This window comes from Acyrthosiphon pisum, chromosome A2 (genome assembly GCF_005508785.2).
Source record: "Acyrthosiphon pisum isolate AL4f chromosome A2, pea_aphid_22Mar2018_4r6ur, whole genome shotgun sequence".
Classification (NCBI taxonomy): domain Eukaryota; kingdom Metazoa; phylum Arthropoda; class Insecta; order Hemiptera; family Aphididae; genus Acyrthosiphon; species Acyrthosiphon pisum.
Genome location: NC_042495.1, coordinates 86,892,107 through 86,919,270, shown reverse-complemented (window position 1 = coordinate 86,919,270; position 27,164 = coordinate 86,892,107). Strand labels below are relative to the sequence as shown.

Genomic DNA, 27,164 nt, shown 5'->3' with positions numbered 1-27,164 from the left:
GAATATAAAATTAAAACCCTATGTTGTCATTCAAAAAGTAAAAAACTTAAAAAACTATAAGGATAAAAAATATTTAAAAATATAATTTTTTAAGAAAAGTGTTGTTTTATAAGCGACTTGAAACTATGTAAAAAAATATTTTCAAAAAAATGTACACTTTTTGAAATAATGAGTGTTGTTTGATAAAAGAATCACCCGGTATTATAGATTATAGAATATAGGTAATTTTGAGCATACGGCTTTTATCGGTCATTAACCATTATTCTATTTTATCTGTAGATAATTATTTAGGTTCTAAACTAACCCTTTTTATACATAAATTATACAATCAAATTATAATATAACAAAATATAATTTTTTTCATGGCACGCTCTAAAAAAAAAAAGGTAATTTTGGGCACGCAGTGTTCAAAAGGTTTGCCATCCCTGATATATATTTATGGCTAGTTATAACTAAAAAAGTGACTTTTAGACCAAAAACCAGAGAAAACTGAAGGAATTTGGTTTGACGGATTTTAAATATTGAAAACAGACTATGATTGGTCATCAAGTTTACTAGGTTTGACCAAGGCAATTTTTAATATTCCAATTATTGTTAGTGTCATAATTAATATTATAAATACAAAAATATCATATTTTTATTCATGGATATCATAACTGAAAAAATAGATATTCAAAATCGCCTCGACAAAAACCTTTATCTAATTTTATATTATTGCCAATGCCTGTGCGTATGTAAGTTAGAAGGCGAATATAAATAACAACCAACCTACCTGACGGTATTACGCAGGCCTACTGTAATAATTCAGCACATTTCTAAGAAATATTGACCAAAAACAATTGCAGATTAAATTCACACATACTAATGTCCATTTACTTTCCATACATTTACAAGTCATTTTAATCTCATCATGTTAAATCAAATTAAATTACCTATATTAATTTCATTAAAATACGACCAACTGGGCCCCCTTAAGTGATTCAAAAAAAAATGTATTGAAAATACTAACATTATAATCAAATATCTACTGTTGGTTTTAAATAACATTAGGTATTATATTTTAAAGTTAACAGCAAACACTTAAATTAAATTCTAGACCTACGATTTATAATTTTTATTTTATTAATATTACAATTCATCGTTGAATCTACAAAAGCAAACAAAATATAAATTCATAAATGAAAGATATTAAATTATTATATTATTGACTGTTATTTTGGTCCTGTAGATGTTTATAGAATGTTATTATTTTTTCACTTTACAGTATTACATAATATATTGTAAAATCAAATAACCATGAAATTAAATCTAAAATTATCTACCAATTTAAAAATAAATAGCAGATGGTGAAACTACGTCTTATTTTGATTAAATTAAAATAAAATAGTTAAATTAATATGAAGCTTAGGTACCTCCACATTCTAAGATCAGAACATCGACAAACAATTTCCAACATGATTGTCCAGGAACAATACACAATTTACTCAAGTTAAATACTGGGCCATGAGCTAAGCAAAGAAAGCGACTGAGTTCAGCAGCTAAATGTTCACCGCCACGTCCTTCAAATGCTGGAGTTGCGTTGGCCGAACTGTAGGAAACAAAGCATAACAATAAGCATACGGCTTGGTTAACATTTCCCAATATCGGAATAATTACCAATCGACAAAATATTCTATTTTGCCATCTTTAGGTGCTTCTGGAAGTGGAGTGTCAATCTCCACTTTTACGCACACTAAAATATCAGAGTTGGCTAATCGCAAGCGAGCTGACCCATTAGCGTTGCTCACAATGTCCATTTCCAATTCCAATGGCCTGTAGTCTTGTCGACTACGTCCGTCACATCGGAAATTTTCCTAAAACAATTAGCAATGTTCAAGTCTGGCTTACTGGCAATATTTTTTTAAATAAATCCGAGCCAATTTGGTCGAATTTAAGTCTTAAAAGAGGCCCGTTTAAATTCCTAGTACCTCTAGAATCAGGAGCCAGACCGACATTTACAAATCTCAGACAAATCTTTGTACCAACACAGACTTACCTCAACTCCGTGAATAATGTACACCTTTTCCGCCTCGTTCAATGACACCAAACTCATGCTTGTACTGTGATCTCAAATTTGTATTAGTATTTAATATTATAGTACCTATTTTGAAAAATTTGTAGTGGAACTTTGGAAGCACTAAACGGCGCCTAGAGGTTTGAAGCGCTTTAGCACGTGCGCGGGCTGCGGTTTTGTTATCTATACCGTGATAACCGTGAGTACATGTAGAAACATAAACAATGATAACAGAAACTACAAACACAGATTAGATGAAAATAACATATAATATCTAAAGCACGATGTAGAGAATCTTCTCTAGAGAAGATTCTCTACATCGTGATCTAAAGCCCCGTTCACACGATCAAATAATTTGTCAAATATTTGATGTAGGTATGTCAAACTTCAAATATTTTAGAAATGGTTCTAAAATATTTGGAGTTTGACAAACGTAAATAATTTGACAAATTATTTGATCGTGTGAACGGGGCTTTAAGGTACACAATACCAGGGTTCGCAGTTTTAAACATTTTGTTTAAAAACATTTGTTTAAAAACATTTGTTTAAAAACATTTGTTTTAAACATGTTTTAAAAAAAATAGGTACCACATGTTATTATTTAAATTATTTTTGTATAGTAAGTAATAACAACTAATTATATTAATAATTATATTAAATTCTAATTCAAAATTATTTTTGTTCTATTGATAATTTAACAGTCCATTTTCTATATTACTATTATTATTAATCAATAATTATATTATAGTTTTATTTAAATGGTTAATACAAATTACCCAATTATTTATTTATTTTAAAAATGCATTCACGTACCTATAGTATATTAGTATATTATATAGAAGCATAGGCATATACTATACCAATAGTGAAATAAATGACATTTCAATATTTCATATGATATATTTTTAAGTAAATCAATAATATCATCGACTGTTTTGTTATTATGAGTACCTACTATCTACTAACTATTGATTGAAAAAAATTAATAATTAATTACTTTATAAAATATCATAATACAATATTCAATTTATTTCAGTCTTCTTTAATTTCTTTATTAGGTCTTGACAAAATTATAAATAGGTAGGTACATGACAAATTAGAATTGACATTACAATATTTAACAAAAAGTAAAACAATACAATAGATTTTTAAGTTGAGTAATAAACTGATAACTAATAAGTCCAAAAACATTAAGTAATAAAATTAAAAAAAAATTATAATAATAACAACTTTTGTAGTTTTGTCAGATAATACATTATTTGTGCTCTATTGTTGTACCCACGCGAGTTCTATGTGCAATTTCCCATTGTCCTTTCAAAGTAAATTATTATAACATTTTTTTTTTGTTTTAAAACATGTTTAAAACATGTTCAAAACAATTGAAAATAATAAAAAAAACTGTTTTTTTCCAAACCCTGCATAATACTGATAATACATATTATTAATTATTATACATAATATATCTGAATACTACATAATATAAAACATAATAGGGTCATGCCACACATAGTGGGGTTATATCAAAAATATTGCGTAATTGAAATATGATTAAAACAAAATTATTTAAATTAAGCCGCTCTAGTGTTTAAGATCAGACGCAAATTGTTGCTTGCGAAGATGCGCCAAGCATAGGCAGTGGGCAAATAGGAAAAATGTTTAGGGGGAGCTCAAGCCCCTACACATTTTTTTTAAAATTATAATGTATATGTACATACTTTTAAGAATGGTATACTATTATATTTTGAGGGGGCTTTGAGTAATTTTGTGGGGGCTTAGCCCCCCCCCCCACCACCATTTGCGCCACTGAGCATAGGCACAAATAGCGTTGTGATTGGGGGAAGAGGGGGCTAAAGCTCTACCATAGAATATTCTATGGCTCTACTATAATAATAATTAATATTGTATCGGCTTAAAAAAAATTAGGAAGTGTTTGAGAGGACTATTAAAATGTGTGAAAAGCGAGCTTAGCCCCTAAAGCTCCCACCCATTTTGCGACTATGGCGATGAGTATTTAAAATTAAAATTAAAATTCAAGGAAAGAAGATTATAATTGATGTATGTAATCTATAAAAGCCGTACTTGGTATTTTAACTTAAATTTATATATAATATATAAACATAAATATAGGTGGATAAGTACATTAGTAAATACTAGTTTGTTTATATTACCTAGTGTTTAGTCTTAGATTTTGAGTAGAGCGATGGAAATAATGATTTTCAATTATGTGTTTTTTTTAAAATTATTTTTGTATAGGTACATCATGCATTCGTACACAATAAAAAGTGAAAAGTGAAAAGAATGCTTCGATTCTCCACTTAAGTAATTTCTAGTGGGAAATTGAATCTAGTTGGTACTTTTGAGAAATCAAAATTTAAAATCCCCAGGAGTTCTCAAAAGCGTCAAGACTTGTTTTCGACTAAATAGAATTTAGTTTCTGGTGTAACTCTAAAAAAAAATTACAGTAGATACATGCCATTTTCACCAAATGTTGATATGATTATTTATTGTACATGATACAGTTTTCAAAATATTTTGATTCTTTTTGAGCTATTTATAGGCACATAAAAATTGTTTTATTTCATTAGGTTTTTTTAAAATTATTGTCTATCAAAACTTTGGATATGTTATACAAGGTTCCTCGTAGTCAGTGACGTGGCGAACTTCATTAACTTATGAGGCACAATAATTTATATTATTAATTATAAACTCATATAAATAATTACGTATTTACGTTAATGGTAACATGAGAATGACTGGCTTAGTGTGTACTTAATAAATTATTTACTATATGTGAAATGTTCCTAGTCTCCAGGACACCCACCACCCTTTTAGCTGAGTCACGTGCCTCAAATATAGTCCTTCGCCACGCCACTGTCTGCTCATAGTTGTTGTTTATGAAAATAAAAACTATTTGAGTGTAAGTACCTGGTACATATTGTACACCAACAAACATTTTTATGAGCGTACCTATGAAAATAGATATTTTAATTTTTGATAAGCGTTTAAACTTACGGCATTGGATTTTCTTCACTAGATTTCTAATAAGTGGTAATATAACTATTTTCTTGTTTTGTTTTAATTAAAAAACGGATAATCGTTAATAAGTACTTTAAATTTTACCAAATGTTTATTTTATCATTTTCTATTTTTGATACCATTAAAAAAATATCTTGACTATTGGAGCTACTTATAGTCTACTACATTTTAAATTTTCAAATATTTTGTTTGGCACAAATGTACTACAAAGTACAAATTTAAAATTTAATACAAGATTCCTCATAAGTTGTTATTATAGAAGTTGAAAATATTAAAGATTTATAGTTACAATGTTTTATCAAAAGCATTTAAAATTCAAATTTCGACAAAATCTCAAAAATTGCAAATTATTTTTTAGTTAAAAATGTATAAAATTTTCAAATTTTAGGAATTTTAAAGATTGAAAAAAATATACCTATTTAAGATATTTATTTTACTTTTAGTATTACAGTAGCTAGGTTGAATTTATTTTTTCCAAATACATTGCATTTGAAAGTCATTGTGTATAATATAAAATATAATATATATTATGGTTATAGGGTGATTGGGAAATAGCCCACCCTCCTTCAGTATTTATTGTGTCACTACAGAAGTGAAAAATACATACATAGCCCCTTATTTTTAGTGAATTCTACTCCATTACTTTTAATTGAGTATCAAGTTAAAACTTGAAAGTGACGTGTGTTTAAGTACCTAGATATTAATTATGATGAGGACAGAAATATTAAGTATATTAAATTATATTGTTGGGCTTTAAATTGTTTACAATGATATGAAGGTATTGATGGTGATCTCCTAGAAGCTAGTCGGAATAAGAAGGACAACAAAATCTTGGATCCTACATAAATTCAAGCATCTGTTAATTGTTTTGTATATCATAAGTATTAGTCTGTAAAATAAAAATGAAGTATCTATCAAACTACAATTTGATAAAAAAATAAAAGATTGTATTCTCAACATTAATGTAGGGAATATATTCTCAGTATCAAAATATTGAGCATGTAAGAGGGGATGTGGCCCCACAACGTTACTATATAATTTCAATACACACAAATAATATGTAGTGTACATTTATATGCATATTCGTACCACATACAATGTCATTGTTTAACTGCATTTTTAGTATTTTTGTATGAAATTCCAAGTTGGATGACAAGTAATTTTCATCATGAATAATCAAATAGATTATCTGTTAAATAAAGAATTGTTTACTTTTTTTTAATAAGTTTTTAATGTCTTTAGACGCTAGCTATCCAGTTTAAGATAATTTCTTATTTCTAAATTGTTTCACTTAAAAATAAATCTTATCTAAATTAAATGATAACACGGAGTGTAGGGTGTACAATGTACATAAATAATTATTAACGCAATACAAATTATTCAAAGGAACCAACAGTTGTTATTTATTTATCTTTTTCTATGAACAATAAATAAATAAATAGTTACATAACACATAATTTGTATATTTAAAAAATTAAAAATCAGAGTAATAGTTTAAAAATAATAAGGTTAATTTGAATCATTATTAACTGATTACATATATATTTACCCTTATTGACTGTAAATCTATTGCCAAAAAAAAATACAAATAATTTAATAATAAAAAAAAAAAACTGTCTTTCATATAATATAAAGATTGATAATGTAAACTATAACAAATTAAAAACCTTGGTAGTCTAATAACTAGAGTAAACGTGACATTGATTATGCACTTAATTTTGATACACAATCATCAAACACTTGTTTAAATTTACCAGCTATCTCTTCATTCTTGAAACGTACAGCCAGCATCTCTTTTTGCGGCTCAGGATTATCTTCAGTTGTGTTCATACAAGGCCAGCAAAACGCCTTGTTTGAAGATGTCATAGCCACAAGCTTTATATCTGACGTAATCAAGTGGTTGCATACAACTTTAAACACCTGAAAAACAATTATAACTGTATAATGATGCTGAATACATATTAAGTCTTAGGTCTTCAAAAACAATTATTCAAATAAATTTACTTTTTCTCTTCTAAATAAGAAACGGTATGTGTTCCTTTCAGGATGAAACAATATTTTCATTTCACCAATACCTCTTTCTTTATATTCACTACCATCTTTGCGGAATAATTTTGAACGTTCACAAAATACTGTAAAACATAAATCATTGCAGGTCAAGTAGTGTATACAATTTTTTATAATTATCACTCACATATTTTTTCATTCTCTTCTCCTGTTGATACTTCAATAGCATCAGGAAGTGGTATGATAGGTTCGAAATGAGGATCATGGCTATTATCAACTTCTTCCTCGCCGTTTTCTTCAGCTTTTTCACAATTTTTCTCCTCATCTGTGGATTTGTTAAGATTGACATTACCTGCCGCCCAAGGATTAACTACAAATATCACAAAATAATTATTAATATTGAAAATTTAAAACAATGTAATAAGTTGTTGGTTTTTTTTATTTATTTATACCTTTAAGAGCACTTTCATCGACAGTAATTTTATCTTTCAAACCAAAGAGTCCTTGTCCAAACACTGATTTTGGATCTTTAGAAATTGATCCAAATTTGAAGGGACTATCAGTTTTAGGGCTGAAGTTGAATAAACCTTCTGTTTTGGATTTAATATCGTCAGTCTTAGAAAAAATTGAATTTTGGGCGGTATTTGGTGATTCTGTTGATCCAGAAGCACTAAATGAACCAAATATTGATGAAGGATTCAAATTAGAGGAAAGACCAAATAAGCTTGTTGATTTAGTATCGTCTGTTTTAGTAGAATCTGAAGAAAAGCTTCCGAAAATTGGTTTGGATCCGAAAATAGGGGCAACAGGTGTATGTTTTTCAAAAATGTTTGTTGAAGATTTATCTCCAAAAAGAAATGACGTAGTATGAAAAGACTGTGGTATGTTATTTGTTGATGTGATAGGAGTAATGTTTGATTCAGAAACACTAACAGGTACTTCATCTTGTTCCTTAACTTTTTCATTTTCCTAAAATAAATTACTATGTGTTAATATACGTCTATAACAATACAATATTATTACACAACCTACACATTTTATGGCAAAATGAAGGACTAAATATAAAAATTATAAGTATAAAAACATTTACAGATAATTTTAATATTGTAGAAGTTGTTAAAATAACATGTATTTCTACTTCAAATAGATGGTGTTTTTATTGTCAAAATAAATTGTAAAGAAATTCCTCTATTAATAATTAAAAAATCCAATTTTGGATAATTTATAAACAGATAATAGACACAGATACATTTACAAAATTGTCAACTACTCTAAATATATTATTAATCCTGAACAGGAGATCACATACAGTATACAGAAAACAATGAAGAATTTAAATGTTAGATTTGGATAAAATATTATTATTTTTTTTAATGACATTTGTCATCTACTTTATTGAAAACTGAAGAAATGTCACCAAACGCAGAATTGTATAGAATTCATTTTTTAAAACATAATGTTTAACAATAAAAGTTAAGGTGAAAAATTGATTTGAAAGTCATGAACAGGACCATTACCAATATCTGGTTATCTTATTAATGTAAAAAATATATTTTACTGAGATATAACAATGTAGAAAAGTTAAAAATATAAATAGTAAAATTAATAAAATAAAATTACTTTTTCACTATCAGTCTTAGAAGAAATATTTTCATCATCTACTTCTTCTTTCTAAAAAAAATTTAAAAAACATACAATCAACGATAAATTTCATTTTGGGTTTAAGCTTACATGTTCAGAATCTTCTTCACAGCCAACACATCCTTTACATTTAGGTTTTGACTTATAAAGAAAGAACGACAATGGAAGTTTCAATTCTTCAGCAAGTTCTTGATCAGTATGAGATACCACATCTTTAAGTGATTTAACATCAAGAAATTTCACGGACTCTGTAAAATATCATTAGGTTTATAAACAGTTTAATTATAGGTATTATTAGGAATAAATTAATAGTAAAAATAATATATACAAAACAGAATAATTTGTTTTAAGTTCTAATAATAAGCAATTAATAACAAAAATTATTTAATTAATTATTTGAGTTTAAGTGGACGTTACACCCCCAGGCATAAGCCCTCTTAAAATATTCAGTTATAATGGTTGAGGTCATCATTTTCTTCAATAAGACCTAGAGCTATATCTAGACCTAGCTACCAATCTATGGTTTGAAAAAAATAACCACTTTTTAAAATTTTACTAAACAATATTAGATGATGTCATACCCATGTGTTGTTTTTGTCTCACACATACCGACAGAAAATGTTTGTTCTTAGTTTTGATATTAGAGTGAATTGACCCCATTATCAAATTTTTAGGTAAGAACATTATCTGTGTTCTCACGTAGATTTTTTACAATATTTTAATTTTTAAGTGTTATTAATATTTTATACTCATAACTAAATTAAACTATCATAAAAAAAACTAAGCGAGAACACAGATAATGTTCTTACCTAAAAGTTTTACAATGGTCAATTCATATTAACATCAAAACTAACAGCACACTATTGATGAAAGTGGGGAACAAAAATGTTTTGTCATACGCGTGTGACTGAGACAACTCATACAGGAATGACGTCCTCTTAACATTATTTTCAATATATACCGTGATTCCACAAAAACAGGATACACTTTATATTTAGTTCCTTAAATTAATCAGTAGCCCATACATATTTTTGATTTCTGTTGAATGTGACATAAGACTCAACTATTAGATATATAAATTCCTGACTTACAATTTTATAACTCTTGTATTTTACACATGAGCAACAACTTCACTTTTTCTGTAAACCCTGTTTTCATGGACACACGGTATACATATATAGAAAATATATTGAAGTTATTAAATTAAGATAAATACTAAAAATGGTATATTCTTATAATACATACCTTGATTGTCAGATGACTTCAAAGAATTTGAATTATCAATAGAGAATGAAGGATTTTCTATTTTAACTGTAACAATTTAAACAATAGTTTAATTCACACTTAATCTTTTTTGCCTTATATGCAAATTCCCAATTATTTAGTGTCAGCCATTCTTGACTTACATCCACAAAGTGCTTGACCTCCAACTTCTTGTATACTCACTACTTTCATGTCACTAATCCATCTATCAATCTCATCAGTTTCTCTTTTTATATCGATTTCTATGACATCTCTCATACCTCTGAATCTTTTCTCCTCACAACATTATGTTAAAACCATCTCAAGCTCTCTCATTTAATCCACAACTTATGTACAATTTTTTGATGCAGTCTGCAATAGTTACAAGTACATAGTACAAGAACATTTCAAACATAATGATAACTAGAGGCTGGAATAATATTCTCTTAAAATAACCAAAATAAGATGCTAACAAGCTAACTCCATAAATCCGCCCATGAATAATCTAACATATCAAACACCTACCAGATTGCTCGTCTCCACTTCATTCAGATTACTTCCTTATATTTATGTTTTCTTCAAATCCACTATTGTTATTATTTTGTATTACCTTTTATTTAAATCATAAAAAAAGACTTACCTTGACTTTCCGATGATTTTAAGGTTGTTGAAGAATTGTCTATTTTAAATGAAGGCTTTTCAATTTTAACTGCAAACATAAATAATTATGAGTTGAAAATAAACATTTAGAACTTTTTTAAGACTGGATTGTTGTTTTTTTTTTTTTATAAACTTACCATTTGAACTGAATTTTGTTTTTTCTTTTCCAAACACAGATTTTTGTTTGTCATTATCATCACTCTCGTCATTAGATTCATCAGTTCCATCATTACTTTCGTCATCACTTTTATCAGAATCATATTTTTCCAGTCCAGCACTCTCTTCCCTCCATGTTAAAGTTTTTTTTTGATGGACGGCAGTCTTAATTGGAAGACCAAATGTGTTTGTGTGGTCGCTTGTGCTCAATGAACTAAAAGACACTGCAGCTGGTGTTCCAAATGTTGGCATAACAAATGGAATGCCTGGCTGAGAATTACTCAAAGCATCTCCAAATTTTAATGAGGATGAAAACGACGTTTGTCCAAATGTGAAACCAGTAGTTGATTGGCTCTTAGTAGTTTGATCATCAACAACTGCTCCTGGTTTTACTGTATTGCATGCAACACACTTTACAGTATTTGCATCATTTGACAAATAACATGCATCACAAGTCCAGGAGCCAGGTTTGGGTTTAAATTGAGCTAGATCATTCAAGTTGGGTAATGGTTTACTGACATCTGGTTTAATATTGGATTGTTTATCAACTACTTTGTTTTCTGCGCTACTAGAAACTTCCTTCATTTCTTTAAGTTTGTTCTTAATTTCATTGAATTTATCTTTAAATGCACGAAGCTGTTCAATAGTTTTGAATCTAATAGCAAACAATTCTTTTTTACATTCACCTTCAGAATAATCTTGGCCAACCCACGACATAGCTTTTTCTGATGAAGTCACAGGTTTCAATTCCAAATCAGCAGTCAACCTTTGGTTACAGCAAACTTTTAAAATTACTTCTCTTCTCATTAACAACTGATAATAATCATCTTTAGGGTTGTGTAAAATTTTCATTTGTCCAATTCCCTTCTCTTTCCATTCTTTGGTATTTGAATCAAACCTGAGAAGTTTTGCTCGATCATCAAATACAGTTTCAAGTCCTTCCTCGCCTGTAACTACTTCTACCTTCTCAGGCAAAGGTATAACTGGAGAAAATTCAGCAGTTGGAACAAAATCTTCAGAACCTTCACATGGTTGGCTTAAAGATTCGTTGTTAAGATCATCCGGTTTAATAATGGCATGCGGGGAAGGATTAGTTTTAACACTAAAAATAGTGCTACCGGCACCTGGGAAACCTTTGAAATCGGGAGAGTTGGTGAAACCTATGTTGGGTGAACTTTTTGCTAATGTACTAAAGTACGATGTTGCAGATGTCCCAGATGTAAAATCTAATTTAGGAGTAAACATTGCAGATTTATCTTCCACATTATTAAATGAAAATAGTGATTTCTCTGAAGACTTAGGAGTAGTCTCTGTGGAAAATATTGCAGATTTTGATGTATTAAATGAAAAAGATTGTTTATCATTTACATCTGTTTTAGTTTCCGAGTCCATAGGTTTTAATAGTGATTTTAGACTTGGTGTTGCTGTATCCCCAATAGGTGTTGAAAAGCTCAGATTAGAGAATAAACCTTTTGGTTTTTCAGGTGTTTCATTTTGTTTGGGTGTAGTAATATCATTTATAATAGGCGGAGAACTAAACGTGAAACCACCTAATTCATGTTTAAGTGATTTTTCATTCTCCAAAGATAATTTTAAACTCGAATCTTTATTTACTTCAAAAACAGATTCACTGTAATCATCTGTAATGTTGGGATCAACTAATGAAGTATTTAGAGAACAGGGTTGTTTGTTTTCATTAAAGACTCTTCTGAACTCATTACAGTCTTCTACTGTTTTAAATCTTGCACATAAATTTTCAATTTGTACTTGAACGGCATCAGAGAAATCATTAGCTGACCAAACAACTGCTTTATCGCCTTTAGATTTCAATTCCATATTATCATATAAGAAATGATTAGCACAAACCTTGTGTACTTGCTCTCGTCTCATTACCAATCTAACTTTGTTTGTATCACTGTTTTTTAATATTTTTAAAATACCAATACCTTTTTCTTTCCATTCTTTTTTAATATATCTATACAATTTAGCACGTCTTTCAAATAATATTATGTCATTTTCTTCACCGGTAACTTCCTCGATTTCATCAGGCAATGGTATGATAGGTTGAAATTCTGGTATTGGATCATGTTCTTCAGCATAACTATCATCGGTTCCAGAGTTCCTAGACTTATTTAATGAAGTGTCATATGTTTCTTTAAATGTTGACAAAGGAGATTGAAATGAAATTTGTTCAGTACTCGGTAGATTAACAGATGGAGTTGGCTGAATACTAGGTACCCCGTGAGATATGACTGACTGAGATTGATTATTAACCTGTTGGCTATTAAATTTGAAAGGATAAGATGGAGCTTCAGATGTAATTAAATTACCACCAAGAATATGGTGTGTTGGTATAATTACACTAAGAGGAGGCTGGGACACTGGAGGTCCAGTTGGTAAAGTATCAGACGATGTTATATTTACATTTGGGTTAGGAGCCATTGGATACGATGGAAATTGGGTAGATTGACTACTCGGATTAAATAACCCTAACTGCTGAAATGGTATAGAAGACGTAAATGGCAGTTGAGTTGTTGGAAAACTTATTGTAGCTAATTGAGTTTGATCATCAAATGCATTTTGGATACATGATGATTGATCATAATTAATTTTATCAAAATCATCTTCATTTTCTGCATATACAGCATACAAATCATCATGTCTGGTTTTTATTTCATTCATGGCACTAAGCTTTTCCATCAAAACTTCTTCTAGTCTGTCAATACGTTCAATTAGTTTACTGTCTTTTTCAAGCTTATCATTAGTAGTAGCTGTAGAATTATTAGTGGAAATTTGATGAGATAATTCATTTATCTTATCAAATATTGAATCTTTTGTTTTGTCAAAATGATTAAATAATTTATCAACCTTTTCAGACATTGACCTTAATGTTTCTATCATATTATAATACTGCAGTCCTAAAGTTTGACACTGTACATTCTGTGATTGTACAGTTACCTTTAATTCACTCAGTAATTTGACATCAGTTTCTTCATCTAAAATTCTTCGGGTCTAAAATTTGAAAAAGAATAGTCATTCAATACATTGTTTTATATTCATTGCTCTTAATTTATTTTTAAATTAAAAGATTTAGCTATGCTTACTGGAGTGAGTTGTGATTTAACAGGAGTACTAGTAACATTAAGAAAAGACCGGTCTCCAAATTTATTATACACATGTCTCCTTGATACATTCACAGCATCACTATAATCCTCTCCAGATAAGTTTAAATTTGATTCTTCAAAAATAATAAAATTAAAAATTAGATGGACTAAATTGTCATTAGTGCTAGTAAAAAAAACTTCCGATAAGAAGTTAAAAAACAAATCTAAATACCTTAATTATTATACTAACAAAAATATTACTTTCCAAATTACTCTTGAATTCAAAATAATTTTTTTTTATTTGTAAAATTATTGTAGCAATACAAATTATCATAAATTATAAGACTTGTAATTAATAATGTAATAAACTAATAAGCATATGTTTACTTAATTCCTGCTGCTATGAAAGTATTGCTACTAAATTTTAAAATTAAAAATATAATGAAAATCATTTTAACTTAATATTTACTATCAGAAAATTTAAAGGTAAATTCTGTAATTATTAGATACTAGATTTAATGTTTGTATTATAATAAAAATCTTAAGTTTTATTTTAAAATGTTTATTAACAGAGCAAATTAAACATTTTAATATCTTTCTCATACATTTGTAATGGTATATAATATGTATATTTTTTTAAGACTGGGCTAACTGTAGATGAGATTCATTCCCAAAATATAGTTCGACACTTCCATAATTAAGATTATAAAATGTAATGAATTATTTAAATAAATACTTACGACTATTAAGTGTCCCATTCATATCAATGTCTAATTTTAAATCTAATAACTCTTCTTTTAATTGTAAGTGCAATGGATGATTAGGTTTTTTCTTTAAACGATCTTTAGTAATATTTAGTAATTCCTTGACTTTCACCACTATCATATTATTTGCTTCTGATAATGTATCAGTGGAAGTGTCAAAAGAAGGCGATTTTATCATTTTTTTATAAATCTGTAACACATTATTATCAAATAATAAAGTTTGTTGAATCCAAATAACAAACAAATCAAACTAAATAAATTTAGTTCTAATAGTAAAAGTGTACGAAAATAAAATTTCATAAACAATAAAATACAATACATGCAGTAGTTTCAAAATATATAAAATACATACATTTTTATATAAATGTTTGAATTTTAATTGTTAACAAAATTGTGTTTTCAAAAGAAAGAAACCAGGGGTAATATAGAAGTATTTGTATAACTGATATATAGAAGTTTTTTTAATTGATCAAGAATAAAGAGGAAAACTGCTGAGTTCAGAAATTTTTTTGATCCAATATGTTTCCTATAGTTTTATATACACGTTGAAATTCAATAAAATAGAATCTTTTAATGCAGAAACTTAACAGTTTTTAAGGTTCCTTGCATAAACTGGTATTGTAACATATGCATTTAACAAAAACCAAAAATGACTAGACGAATATAACATAATAGATATTTATTAGATCAGAGTATGTCATCATATATTGCGATTAACGAGCCTTGTCATTCAGTATGTCACTGTAATGCATGTTTAGAACTTAAAAGCAATGATAAATCATGAGAAATTAAATACAAAGACAGGTATTGATAGTTTGTCAGCCTAAACTACAAACTTTTAAGGAATTTGTATGTTTAATGACTAATGATAATGATGGTTAGAAGGTAAAAGGGTGTAAACGCCACTTTTTCCAAAATCAATGTTTTTGCATATTGTTGTAAGCGGCATTATTATACATCGATTAATCAAACCTAAACATTGTTATCTTTTGTATATATTCAAGAATCGATGTTTTAATATGTAGTCGAAAATGGCATAGAATTGGTGGGAATGGAAAAACTGGGTGTAAACGTCAATTAAAAGCTGTAAACGGCATTCAAGGAAACTTGATAATACGTAAATGTCATTGTTGGCGGGTACATCAATTTATCATTTTTGTAAGTGGTTATGTCAGCACTGTAAAAAGCGTTTATATATATAATTTTTGAAATACTTTTAATACAAATCTTCATTGAATTTAATAAATAATATAAAACAAAATACAATATTAAAAACTATTATCCACTATACTTCATAGTCAATAGAACATCTTTGGGCGTAAGAGCTACGATCAGAAAAAAAGGGCGTAAGAATGATTTTTTTTTTTTAATTGGTTATAAAATACACAAATATGTTATGATTATGAACAATTAATCAATACAAAATACGTAAAAACTCATTATAAATCATATTATGCCTCAAATTGAAGTGTTATACAATGTTCTAAGGTTGTAACACAGTTCATATGAAAATATCTGTTTTTCAGCTCTCCTGAACAATTTGGAAATCGACGTTTACTCCCTTTTACCTTCTAACTATCGATATGTTAAATAGGTATAACATATATTATAGGTACAGTAATTATTATATTTAGGCTTCTTCAACTATATTTTTTTAAATATCGATATTGTTTTGAATTGTGCAATATTAAATCGCGATATTGAAAAAAAAATTTTAGTATCGATATATCGAAATCTCTATGACTATCATAATTTTCGATACTCAATTGACTAGGTAGTAACTAGTAGGTATAAGTTAACGATTAATTGTTTTAAAATATATTATTCAAGATCTTTGGCATTAAAATCAGTTATCGATATATAACAATTAATGATATACATACACGCCATATAACAATTATCGATACCTTAATTTCTGAAAAAGTTTGCGATATCGAATCAAAATATTGATATTGTTGAAGAAACCTAAGCAATAATATTCAATTAATCAACTTATATTTCACCAAGTAAGAACGTTAAATATAAATCAAAAAAAATGTTGAAGGTAAATTTACAATACATGTGTATAATCATTTTAGATTAAGCATATGAATTAGCATATTAATTAGGCTTTCATCTGAAAACAATGATTTGCACACTTTTAGTAGATATTAACTTTAACTAACCATTGCTTGATAAAATGATGCATATGGTGAATTAATATTTTTGAATGCTTCTATTGCTTCTTCATTTTGTTCATTATTCATTAACTGACAAGCTAAATAAAATTTACCTTCCTCCAATAATTCAAATATTTCTCCTGGAGTCAATTTTTTTCTAAATTTTAAAATATCAATAAATTATTATGCTGATCCATATAAACACAATAAATAAGAAGCTTACCTGTAAAATTCAAACAATGTATTTTTTGACTTGTGTTCAATTCCACGTTCATTAATGCGTTCAAGTAACTGTATAGCCATTCTCCAATAAAGCGAAGCTCGTTTTTCTAGTCCCTCTTTTAAAAGGAAGTTATCCATTATTTTGTTAGCCTACAAAACAAAATTTAATTTATAAACTAACTTACATAAACTGAAATAGTGACTGAATAAGTACTAAAATTTTTTTGACTAGTTGTGTAAAATATTTGATCACACAAAAATAACTTAAATAAGAACATTAATAATCAATTTCTTTTGTAAGTGTATTTAAAATGCATTTCTGTATATTTTGAATTTATTCACATTTATTCATTTAGAAGAATTAATGATTTTAAAATACATTTGAGTAGTTATTATCCATAAAACTATATAATTATGAACATGTTAGGAATAGGTAATAATATAATTATACATATAAAAAAAAGAAATACCTGACTAGCAAAGTTTTTTGCCAAATACACCATTAATTGAACATCAATTCCGTGATTTCCAATTAATCGAATTGACTCTAATCCTTGAATAGCAGCTTTTCTTAATTGTGATACATATTTAACATCAACATTTTTTGAATAAATCTTGTACATTGATTTCCACCTAAAAAAATATTATGTATATACCTATTTATACATTTTCCAATTCTTGTTAAACAAAAACTCTTAAACATATTGACTACTATGTATCACACAATATGTATCATCAGTACAACAATCAATTTTCAGTTATGTGAAACTTGTAAATACTATTGTATTTGAAAAAAAACATTTACAAGTATTAAAAAAAATGTTTATTAGGTGTATTACAAAAAATTGAAATGATTCCCACTGGGCCACAGCGCTGTTTTTTAGTGCATTATTGTAACGCCATAGAAAAATTAATAAGTTGTATCACACAACTTCGCCCAGGAAAAAATGAACACACTTAAAATGCGGTGTTACGGTGTATCTCGAAAATAGATATAAAATCATAATTACATTTTAACTAATCGTTAATGTGATGTAAACTAAATTTTTTTGATAATGCAGTTTATATAATTCGGTTTAAAAAAATTATAAAATGTTCCTTCGCAAGTACTGTTGTCATTTTTAAGTAATTATAGAATATGGAATATAAGATTAGAAACAAAGGGAGGGGGGTGGGGCGTTAGTTATTTTTCTTAGGGAAATATTTTTGGCACGACCCCAGCACTAGAGCCCAAAGGTCCAGATGGGTTTTTTATATTGTGTGTATTTCTGTCAATTAGTAAGCAATTGCTTATAGCATGTGAAGGCAATTATTTAGTTGTGTCTATAGTCTTTTGACTTTATGTGGTGGTCGAATAAATTTGCGGCTTTTTAAATAACAGATTTTGCATTTTCTTAAGTAACAATAAAATTGGAAATAATCACTTGGAGTATTTGGAATAACTTTGTGAAAAAAAAATCGCTAAATTGTTTTAATTACACGTTAAAAAACTAGTAACCTTCCAATAAAATATACCCCCTCAAACAAAAAATTAAAAATTGAGTGACGTGGTGACACTCAGGAAAGTATTTGGAACTCTATGAACAAAAGTTAAATTGTGTATTCAGAAAATAGCTATATAAAAAAGGCCTGTTCTTTTATATATATGAGGATATTAATTTATGGTTGCCGGCGGTATGTGGCGTGGAAGTAATGCTCAACTATGCGTACTGGCGGCCACAAAGGTATAAAATTTGAGTATTACAGATCACCGCTGGCAGTCACATGGCAACCAATGAAGAGTTTCAATAAAGAGTTTTAATGAAAGTGTGATTTACCAATTCTCTTGTTCTGATGTTGTCAATTGATCAGTTATATTAGATGGAAATGTCTGTGGTGCTTTGGAATCATTTTTTGGTGATTGGTTATCCAGGAATGAAGCAACACTAAAAACTAAACAAAAGATTAATACACAAAATATAACTAGTAACTTACTGACTTACATTATTAAATTATTTTTTTATATTCACTATAACTATAATATAAAAGCTTTAAATACTGGTTGGATTGATACTATAGTCTGTCTCACAAGAGAACGGGACCGGCGCGTCCGCCACCAACTATTCGTTGTAAGCATGATCATGTGGTTGCCCACACACAAATTGAATCGTCTACATGCGCAAAACGGTCCCTTTCTTTCGTGTGACTGACTATATAAAACTAGAGAGTACTTCTTAAAACTTCACTTACAAAAAATATGAGTACGACTAGTTTTATTATAATGCTTGATTATTGTAAATTGTATATTTTTTATTTATACAACTATTATATTTCTGTATAATCAAGAGGATATTGTACCCACGTGAGAGGTCTCAGTCTTATACAACACACATGGTAATTGTATGTAAAATCTGTTTAGCGAGGGGCAACATTACTTACACTATATTTTTATAATTAAATAATCAACATTTTACAAAACATAAAGCAGAACTTAATCTATGTTAAAGTGTTATTATTATATAGATAACATAAATAAAATTAAAGTATTCGGATGAAGAACATAAGGTTTATATATATTTTTATTTTTATTCAATTATTAAAAATTATTGAATAGTGCTATCAAAAAAATATTTAACAGATTAAGTTCTTCTCAGCAAGTTTTAAAATGTTGATATTCTGACAAAAATATCAATGGAATAGAAGTAATCATCACGTCTAATAGTTTTTGGTACGTAGTACATTTGTAAAACAAAGACAAAATATACATGTACGACGTCCTTTTAAAATTACAAAAGCTTGTTTCATTTTAAGAAAAGTACTTAGACAAATATTTCAGTTTACGCTATTATGACTAGAACTCTAGAAAATTTTCGTTAAATCATTATATAGTATGATGTTTATTGAAGCTAGGTTATATCCATACTTTATTATGCCTAAATTGTTTAATATTAAAAAATAATTTTATACCTACTCATAGTATATATATTTATTAGTTATTACTTATTATAAAAAAAAAATAAAGGACCAAATTAAAATATTTATTTAATTTAACATTTTTTAACACAAATTGGAGAAATCAATTTAACTTAACTATTTAGGGTAGAATAATCCTGAATATAAATTAAATTGTAAATTCTCAATACCTGTAGCGTATAAAAATGTATTCATATCTATTTGGCATATAGACTCAATATTGGCAGATGCAAGAGAATTAGTAGCCAAAGGTAATTCATTAAAACTTTTACATCCAAACCCAACTGGAAACACTGTGTTCTTAGTTAATCTTATTCCACATCCTTTGTTTTCACTTTCTAATAGTTGTATTCCATACCAAACTAAATGATGTAATGAACCAGGACGACTCATCTCAAATGACAACACTTTAAATACAAATTATAAGTTATTCAATTTCAAATATTATTAATTTATTTAAATAAATACTTACTATGTTTAGGTACAGCATACTGTATTAGTTCTGGAATATTGTAGACTAATTTTTCTGGTGAATAATGAATAAAAAATGATGTTGGAACTCCTTTAGCATATTCTGGATCGTCAAATATTTTCTATATTAGAAACAATATTTGTATATGAAGTTATTATGAAATTGTAGTAGAAATTGGTTATGATTCTTAAGCACCACAGTTTTTCTCAATTGTATATGGTTAGATGCTTGAACAAATGCTCATAAATGATAGAAGCTGGTCTAGGTGTTTTGCTTATTGAAGATAATATATTTTCATAACCATACTCATTGTTAACATAATATATTGTAATGTAGAATCATATAAACTCGTAGCTGGACCCTAGCATTTTGCTCGGTCTAATGGTATCTACTATATATTCTTTAAACTATAATAAGATGAATAGTACTTAAACAAACAAACTACCCAATAATGACGAACAAAACACAAACAAAATGGCTGAAACCTTCACCCACATAATAACCAATGCAGCAAACAAATTTATCGGAAGCCATATAAAACAAAACACAAAACCAAGAGTACCCTGGTGAAATGATGAAATAAAAACAGCCATCCAAGAAAAAAAAGAAGCTCTCATTAGATAAAAAAAAAACAAAACACTTAAAAACTTCATATTACTCAAAAAAATAAGAGCCAAATCCAAATTTCTAATCAAAAGCAGCAAAAAAAAATCCTGGGAAAAATTCACTGGCTCAATAAACAATAGAACCAACCCAAAGGAACTTTGGAACAAAATCAGATCTCTAAAAGGACTCAATCGAGACAAAGAAATACACATATCCAACGAACACACCTCAACATCTAAACCAGAAGAAGTTGCCCAAATAATCGGATCGTTCTTCCATGAAAACTTCAGCAACTCAATATATTAACAAGAATTCATAGACAAAATAAAAATCCCTTCCGAAAACACTCCCATACAGTTCGACACTAACCTCCTAGACACAGACCAAATTAGTTTGAATGCAACAATAACTTTAAAAGAGATGAATATCGCTCTTTGTAAATGCAAAAGCAAGAGCCCCGGTCCCGATGAAATACCTTACTGCTTCCTAAAAAATATGTGAAATGTGTGGAGCAGTCTACACAGTCAAACACATTATCACTGAATGTCAAAAATACGATGACATGAGGAAAAAACACCAAATATCACAACAAATCGGAAAAACACTCGGACCCGACCCCCAATCAACCACCAAAATCCTACAATTTATTAAAGAAATTCAGCTATATAACCTAATTTAAGCCATAGTATAAATCAACTATACAATTGTAAAATCTTAAGTTAATTTTCAAACTAATGGCCATAGAAGCCGATGTTTTTTAGATCAATAAAAAAAAAAAGTACTTAAGGTTATCAAGTTATTTCAAATTTATAAATTAAGTTGCTATTGATACATGAAATGTACAGCTATGCAAAATTGTTTTTCTTTATACATATAATTCTACATTTATCTAATACTTACTCAAAGAAATATAAGTTTATGTACCTAAACAACAGCCTATTTTTAAGTTGGGCAATTGATTAATATTAATAATAATGGTTATTCAAATAATTAAATAATTGAATAAAACGGGCCTAGGCCCAGTGATATATTGTGGTTAAAATTACGCTACGACTAATACATAATAAAATAATATTATATAAATCGCTAATAATAATAAACAAAAACAACAATTGAATGATATTACTAAACAATCAATAACAACTTATTTTCATGCTGGTTTTAAGTACAATATGAAAATAAAATCTTAGTCAAAGGCGAAAAAAAGAAGTTGTCTTTGGGGCACTTGTTGCAAAGTATCATTACTCTTGGAAAGGGTGAGTTGGTGAGATAATATATGCTGTAAGATGGGATACAGAAAAGTTGGGCAGAATGGTTACTGTAAAAAGGAACATTAAAGGGGATAGAGTAGTTTAGAAGAGGAGGAGAACTAATGACTGTTAATTAATTTATATTATATAAAATATATATCTGATAATTCAGGACGTAATGATAAAGTTTGAATATTGGCCAGATAATTAAAAATCAGACATAATTTGATCAGTTAATTAATAAACTATAAATGGAAAAATAATAAAATACATGTTTACTTAACACTGTAGACATTTAACAAAAAAATAATAATTTTTGAAGAAAATTGTACAATGAAGTTTGAAAATATACCTTATAGTTTGTTGTTTTCCAATCCTTGATACACAATAGTTTAACATTATCAATAAAATGTTCATCCTCTTTTGCCATCATCGCCCGTAAAACAAAGCCACTTTCAATTATCCGTCTGGTACCTTCTAATTCCCACAACGCAACATTTGATTTTTGCTCCAAACTAAATTCTTTATTTGTTATACTTTCAAAAGCTTGTTTGTCAATCGGAGGCGCTAAGGACATTAAAAATAACGGTGCAGACAATTGGTTACTTTTACACCAAGAAGTTGAATTTTCCTGTAAAATAATTAAATAATAGAATACATCAAATGATGGCTGAATATTAATCAACTATAAATGATATTACATTTTTGGCCAATTTTATAATTGCACTAGCTAAGTGAAAATAAAACTGATTTGATAAATGTTGAATTAGACTTCGGTAAAACTCTGTTTGTGGAGATGATATTTGTATAGCTTTATATAGAGCCTGATCAAGTCTAAAATAAAAATGTATGTATATAAATTTAAAATAAATAACAACTATATAAATATATGTATACCTAAAAAGAACTTTATAGCATTCCGATACAGTTTTTTGCTTGTTTGTTTTTGATTCAATAATAAATAAAGAAGCAGCATGTTCATAAATAGGTAATACCCGTGAATAGAATTCCCAATTTACTGTATTTAAAGTACCATATGCCTATTAATTAAATTTTAAACATAAATATTATAAATAGGTAATTATACATTATGAATACTTATAATGTATAAATAATAAATACATACTTCACATATCTGAGAAACAGTCTCATACCATTCAACATTATTTTTTTGGAACTTGCAATTTTTTTCTAAATTAATTGCATATGAATAAGCTTCAGATAAGCGTCCAGAACTTTCAAATAATTTCAACTGTCTAATTCTAAGATTAATGTCTTCGGGCCTAACAGATATTTCAGCTGAAAAAATACATAGTAAGAATTAATAAATTAAATAATGTATATATAATATATATATGACATACCATTAAGCAAATTCTCTACTTTATGAGGATCACAGTTTTCATTCGATGCCAATAATCTCTCCTTTAATTTATAAACAGTAGGATGATAAGGATATAAATTTTCTGTTTGCTTACATATTTTTTCAGCTTGAACTTCATTTAACTTAACAGAAGGATCAACCATAAGCTCACAGCCTAAAAAAAATATTTTGATTAGTAAATGTATAAATAATACCTATATACATGTAAATACAATTTATATTTTGATACTAACATAATAATAGTAGTTCTGGTTGGTTAGGCGTTGAAGTTAAAGATTTTTGGTACTCTAAAACTGCTTTTTCTTTATTACCAATTTTGTCATAACAATGACCAAGTAATCGACGTCCTTCGGGGGAATTCTCATTCACGCTCAGAAAGCTAAGAACATATTGCTTAGCTAACTCAAATTCAGATACTTTGAAATACATACGAGCAATAGCTAATCCTTTAAGCTTTTTCTGAAATTTAAAATGTAAAAAATCTTAGTTTCATTTTTAAATACTAATTTATTTGAGATTTAAATCATATTCCTAATAAATATAATAAAATTAACAACTACACTTCAGTTGAAAGATAAATAACGTGTTTCGACCAAGAAGCATTAGATTAGGCATTTAAATGTTCATTTAGGACTGTTTAATTATTTATTTTCATGTTTTACTCAATTATTAATTAGATAAGAAAAATAATTTTTTTTCAGTAATTGATTATTGATAAAATGGAAAACAAAATTCCCCAATAAGTGCTAAAAATAGCATCTTATAATCATGATTATTCTTACTTAATATGAGCTGAAAAATAATCAATGAAATAAAAAATAGATGTAATAAATAATAAACATTAATTGTTACAATTAATCCCACCCGTTAGTTCAAAGTACTAAAACCAGTTATAAGGCCCAGTTGGTAAAACCCAGTAACAAAAAACCCAAAAAACAAAAAAATTAATACACTTTAAACTGCATATTTATTTTTATTACTATTTAGTAACAATAAAAAACAAAATATGTACCTAAGCAAAAACGTTAAATATTATAATTTTACATTTCTTAATACAATTATAATTAATTGTAAACTCATAACAATAAGCAATACAAATTAAGCAATAATAATAAAACAACTTATAAGCACTTTTTAATGTTTACTGGTGAATGGTAATAAACAAATTAACTTAATAATATTATATAGGTAAGCACACCAAAACTTTTTATATTTCTTTATAAGTTTCTTAAATATAATATTAAATAGTTATAACTCATAGGTAAGGCTCTGATGTTTATACACTTAAAATTACTGAAATATGCATGCATTTATGCACTAAAAAATGACAAAATATGCACATAAAAATATTTTAATTTTATTACCTATTAGTTATTTTTAAAAAAAATGTTCACAATATTATAAGTATATGTGAGATTAGAGAAAAAAAAACATTATGTGGTTACGTGAATAAGGAGCCACCCATTAGTAGCACTTAGCTTGGAAGTTGTGTTGTTATCGGATTAAGTTAAATGATCTCTACACCATTTTCTTTGAAGTCTACGACGGGGATTTCAGGGAAGTGACGGGATATTTAATACTTTTATTAAAGGATTTTCATGGTTTTTTAATTTAATATAAAAACGTTTATACAAAAATGCAGCTTCTTCTTTTACTGTTTTTACACCTAGGTCTTTGTGTAGGGTCAAGTTTGAGACATAGGGAGGAGCGTTGATGATTTTTCGAAGTGTGATATTTTAGAATGCCTGAATTTTTGCAGAACCCCATAGTTGGATTCCATACGTCCATATAGGTTTCAGAAGAGACTTATATATTTGAAATTTAGTTTTTAAGGTTGAGAACTTATTTTTTGAGAGTAATACCTATAGGAGAAAAAACACCTCCTTAAGGAACTCATTTTATCATGTATAGAAAATGGAAATATAAACAACTAATGAAAATTTCATGTATTTACGGTCATTTGTTATAAAGTTACACCAAAAACCAAAATCAATTTTCTCGATAACAGATTTTGCGTAAAAATTCCTGTTTTTCCTTAATTTTTCTTTTGTTTTTCACGGCGCTTTTGAAAACTACTGGAAAAATTTTACTTTTGACCCCTCAAAGTACCAACTAGATTCACTTTCCTATCAGAAAAGATACTGTTGAAGAAAATCAAAGCACTTTTACTGTCCTAAATGGTGATGACACAAAAAAAAACACATCATTGTAAATTTAATACATTCATTGTTTCATTCAGAATCTAAAAAACACACAATTATATTATTTACATTTTTAAATTTATATTTACAATGTATGTGAATTAATTATTAACGGATTCGACGTGTTACCAACAAAATACCTAATGTCCAAATCTAATCTAATAACTAATAAGTAATAATCAAACTAATCAATAAATTTCGATGAACATTTCACAGAAACTTTTGAAAATACTACTACTCTATGGACCTGGTGTACCGTACTGTGCTTGGCTCTAAAACCAAATTGTGAAGATGACTCTTTCGTAAATTTTTGAGAAGTATGGCAATAGACTTATAGGTATGATGTTGGGAGGTATTTTTATTTTTAAAATAAAAATAGTATTATTTGATTCATTAGAACATGGATTAAATTTGTATCCAGGTGAATAACATTGGATAAATAAAAAAAATATGCAATTTCATAAACATCAAGAGCCCTAAATTAATAAACATTTATATTTTACGTCAATGCGTGGTAGATTATACAGATATACCACCAATAGAACTTATATACATAAATTGTGGAGTTAATTGTATAGTTCGTTAATTTAAATAGTTTTTTTTTTTAAATTTACTGAAATATGCATTTTTATTTAAAAAAAAAAAAAAAATGTCTCATAGCACAAAAACGTCGCGCTCGCTGCCTATGGCAAAGATCAAAATATCCCACTGATAAATCCCACTACAACATGCTTGCGCAAAAACTCAAACGGACCCTAGCAAACTATAGAAACAAATCTTATACTAATCACTTAGAATCACTTACGACTAAGGACGGTTCTCTCTGGAAGGCTACCAAACAACTTCTTCGTATACGAAATCCCCCAGCCATCCTACGCAATGCAAACGGAAATTGGGTACACTCTGATGAGGAGAAAGCTAACATATTTGCAAACCATCTCGCTGATACTTTTCAACCTCATAATACCATTCTCCTTCCGGAAAAAATTAACATAGTCGAACAATTTCTCAACTCACCACTACAAATGTCCCTTCCACCGAAGCATATATCTCTTGCTGAAGTTCGCTATATAATATCCAAACTCCCCAGGAAATAGGCTCTTGGGCTATGATCTAATAACTTCTGAAATACTCAATCAACTTCCAAAAAAAGTTATCGTACTTCTCACCTATATATTTAACTCAATGCTCCGATTATCTTACTTTCCTATGTTATGTAAGTTTTCCACTATCATACTCATTCTCAAACCAAAAA

General features: G+C 28.0%; 2 protein-coding genes across 3 annotated transcripts in view; both read right to left on the bottom strand.

The window, feature by feature from the left end:
• Positions 1-2,231, bottom strand: part of LOC100169389 (exosome complex component RRP42) — a 3,275-nt gene extending 1,044 nt beyond the window's left edge. Inside the window, exons 1-3 of the mRNA XM_001952640.4 lie at positions 2,036-2,231; positions 1,657-1,853; positions 1,413-1,588 (exon numbers count right to left, since the gene is read on the bottom strand). Coding sequence (XP_001952675.1) covers positions 1,413-1,588; positions 1,657-1,853; positions 2,036-2,092 — 430 coding nt within the window. The 5' untranslated portion in view covers positions 2,093-2,231. The remainder of the gene's footprint in view (positions 1-1,412; positions 1,589-1,656; positions 1,854-2,035) is intronic.
• A 4,234-nt stretch (positions 2,232-6,465) lies between these two features.
• LOC100160505 (E3 SUMO-protein ligase RanBP2) overlaps positions 6,466-27,164 on the bottom strand; it is a 24,493-nt gene continuing 3,794 nt past the window's right edge. The window contains exons 2-24 of one of the 2 annotated variants that reach the window (XM_001952636.5): positions 23,942-24,167; positions 23,689-23,862; positions 23,451-23,623; positions 23,222-23,364; positions 23,026-23,158; positions 22,677-22,955; positions 20,469-20,589; positions 20,167-20,403; positions 18,862-18,976; positions 17,515-17,677; positions 17,046-17,194; positions 16,829-16,979; positions 14,640-14,853; positions 13,900-14,033; positions 10,777-13,807; positions 10,620-10,688; positions 9,983-10,048; positions 8,828-8,985; positions 8,717-8,767; positions 7,549-8,065; positions 7,284-7,466; positions 7,094-7,221; positions 6,466-7,009 (exon numbers count right to left, since the gene is read on the bottom strand). In XM_001952636.5, the coding sequence (XP_001952671.2) occupies positions 6,794-7,009; positions 7,094-7,221; positions 7,284-7,466; positions 7,549-8,065; positions 8,717-8,767; positions 8,828-8,985; positions 9,983-10,048; positions 10,620-10,688; positions 10,777-13,807; positions 13,900-14,033; positions 14,640-14,853; positions 16,829-16,979; positions 17,046-17,194; positions 17,515-17,677; positions 18,862-18,976; positions 20,167-20,403; positions 20,469-20,589; positions 22,677-22,955; positions 23,026-23,158; positions 23,222-23,364; positions 23,451-23,623; positions 23,689-23,862; positions 23,942-24,167 (6,831 nt within the window). In that variant the 3' untranslated portion in view covers positions 6,466-6,793. The remainder of the gene's footprint in view (positions 7,010-7,093; positions 7,222-7,283; positions 7,467-7,548; positions 8,066-8,716; positions 8,768-8,827; positions 8,986-9,982; positions 10,049-10,619; positions 10,689-10,776; positions 13,808-13,899; positions 14,034-14,639; positions 14,854-16,828; positions 16,980-17,045; positions 17,195-17,514; positions 17,678-18,861; positions 18,977-20,166; positions 20,404-20,468; positions 20,590-22,676; positions 22,956-23,025; positions 23,159-23,221; positions 23,365-23,450; positions 23,624-23,688; positions 23,863-23,941; positions 24,168-27,164) is intronic. The other variant, XM_008187437.3, reaches the window with a different exon arrangement.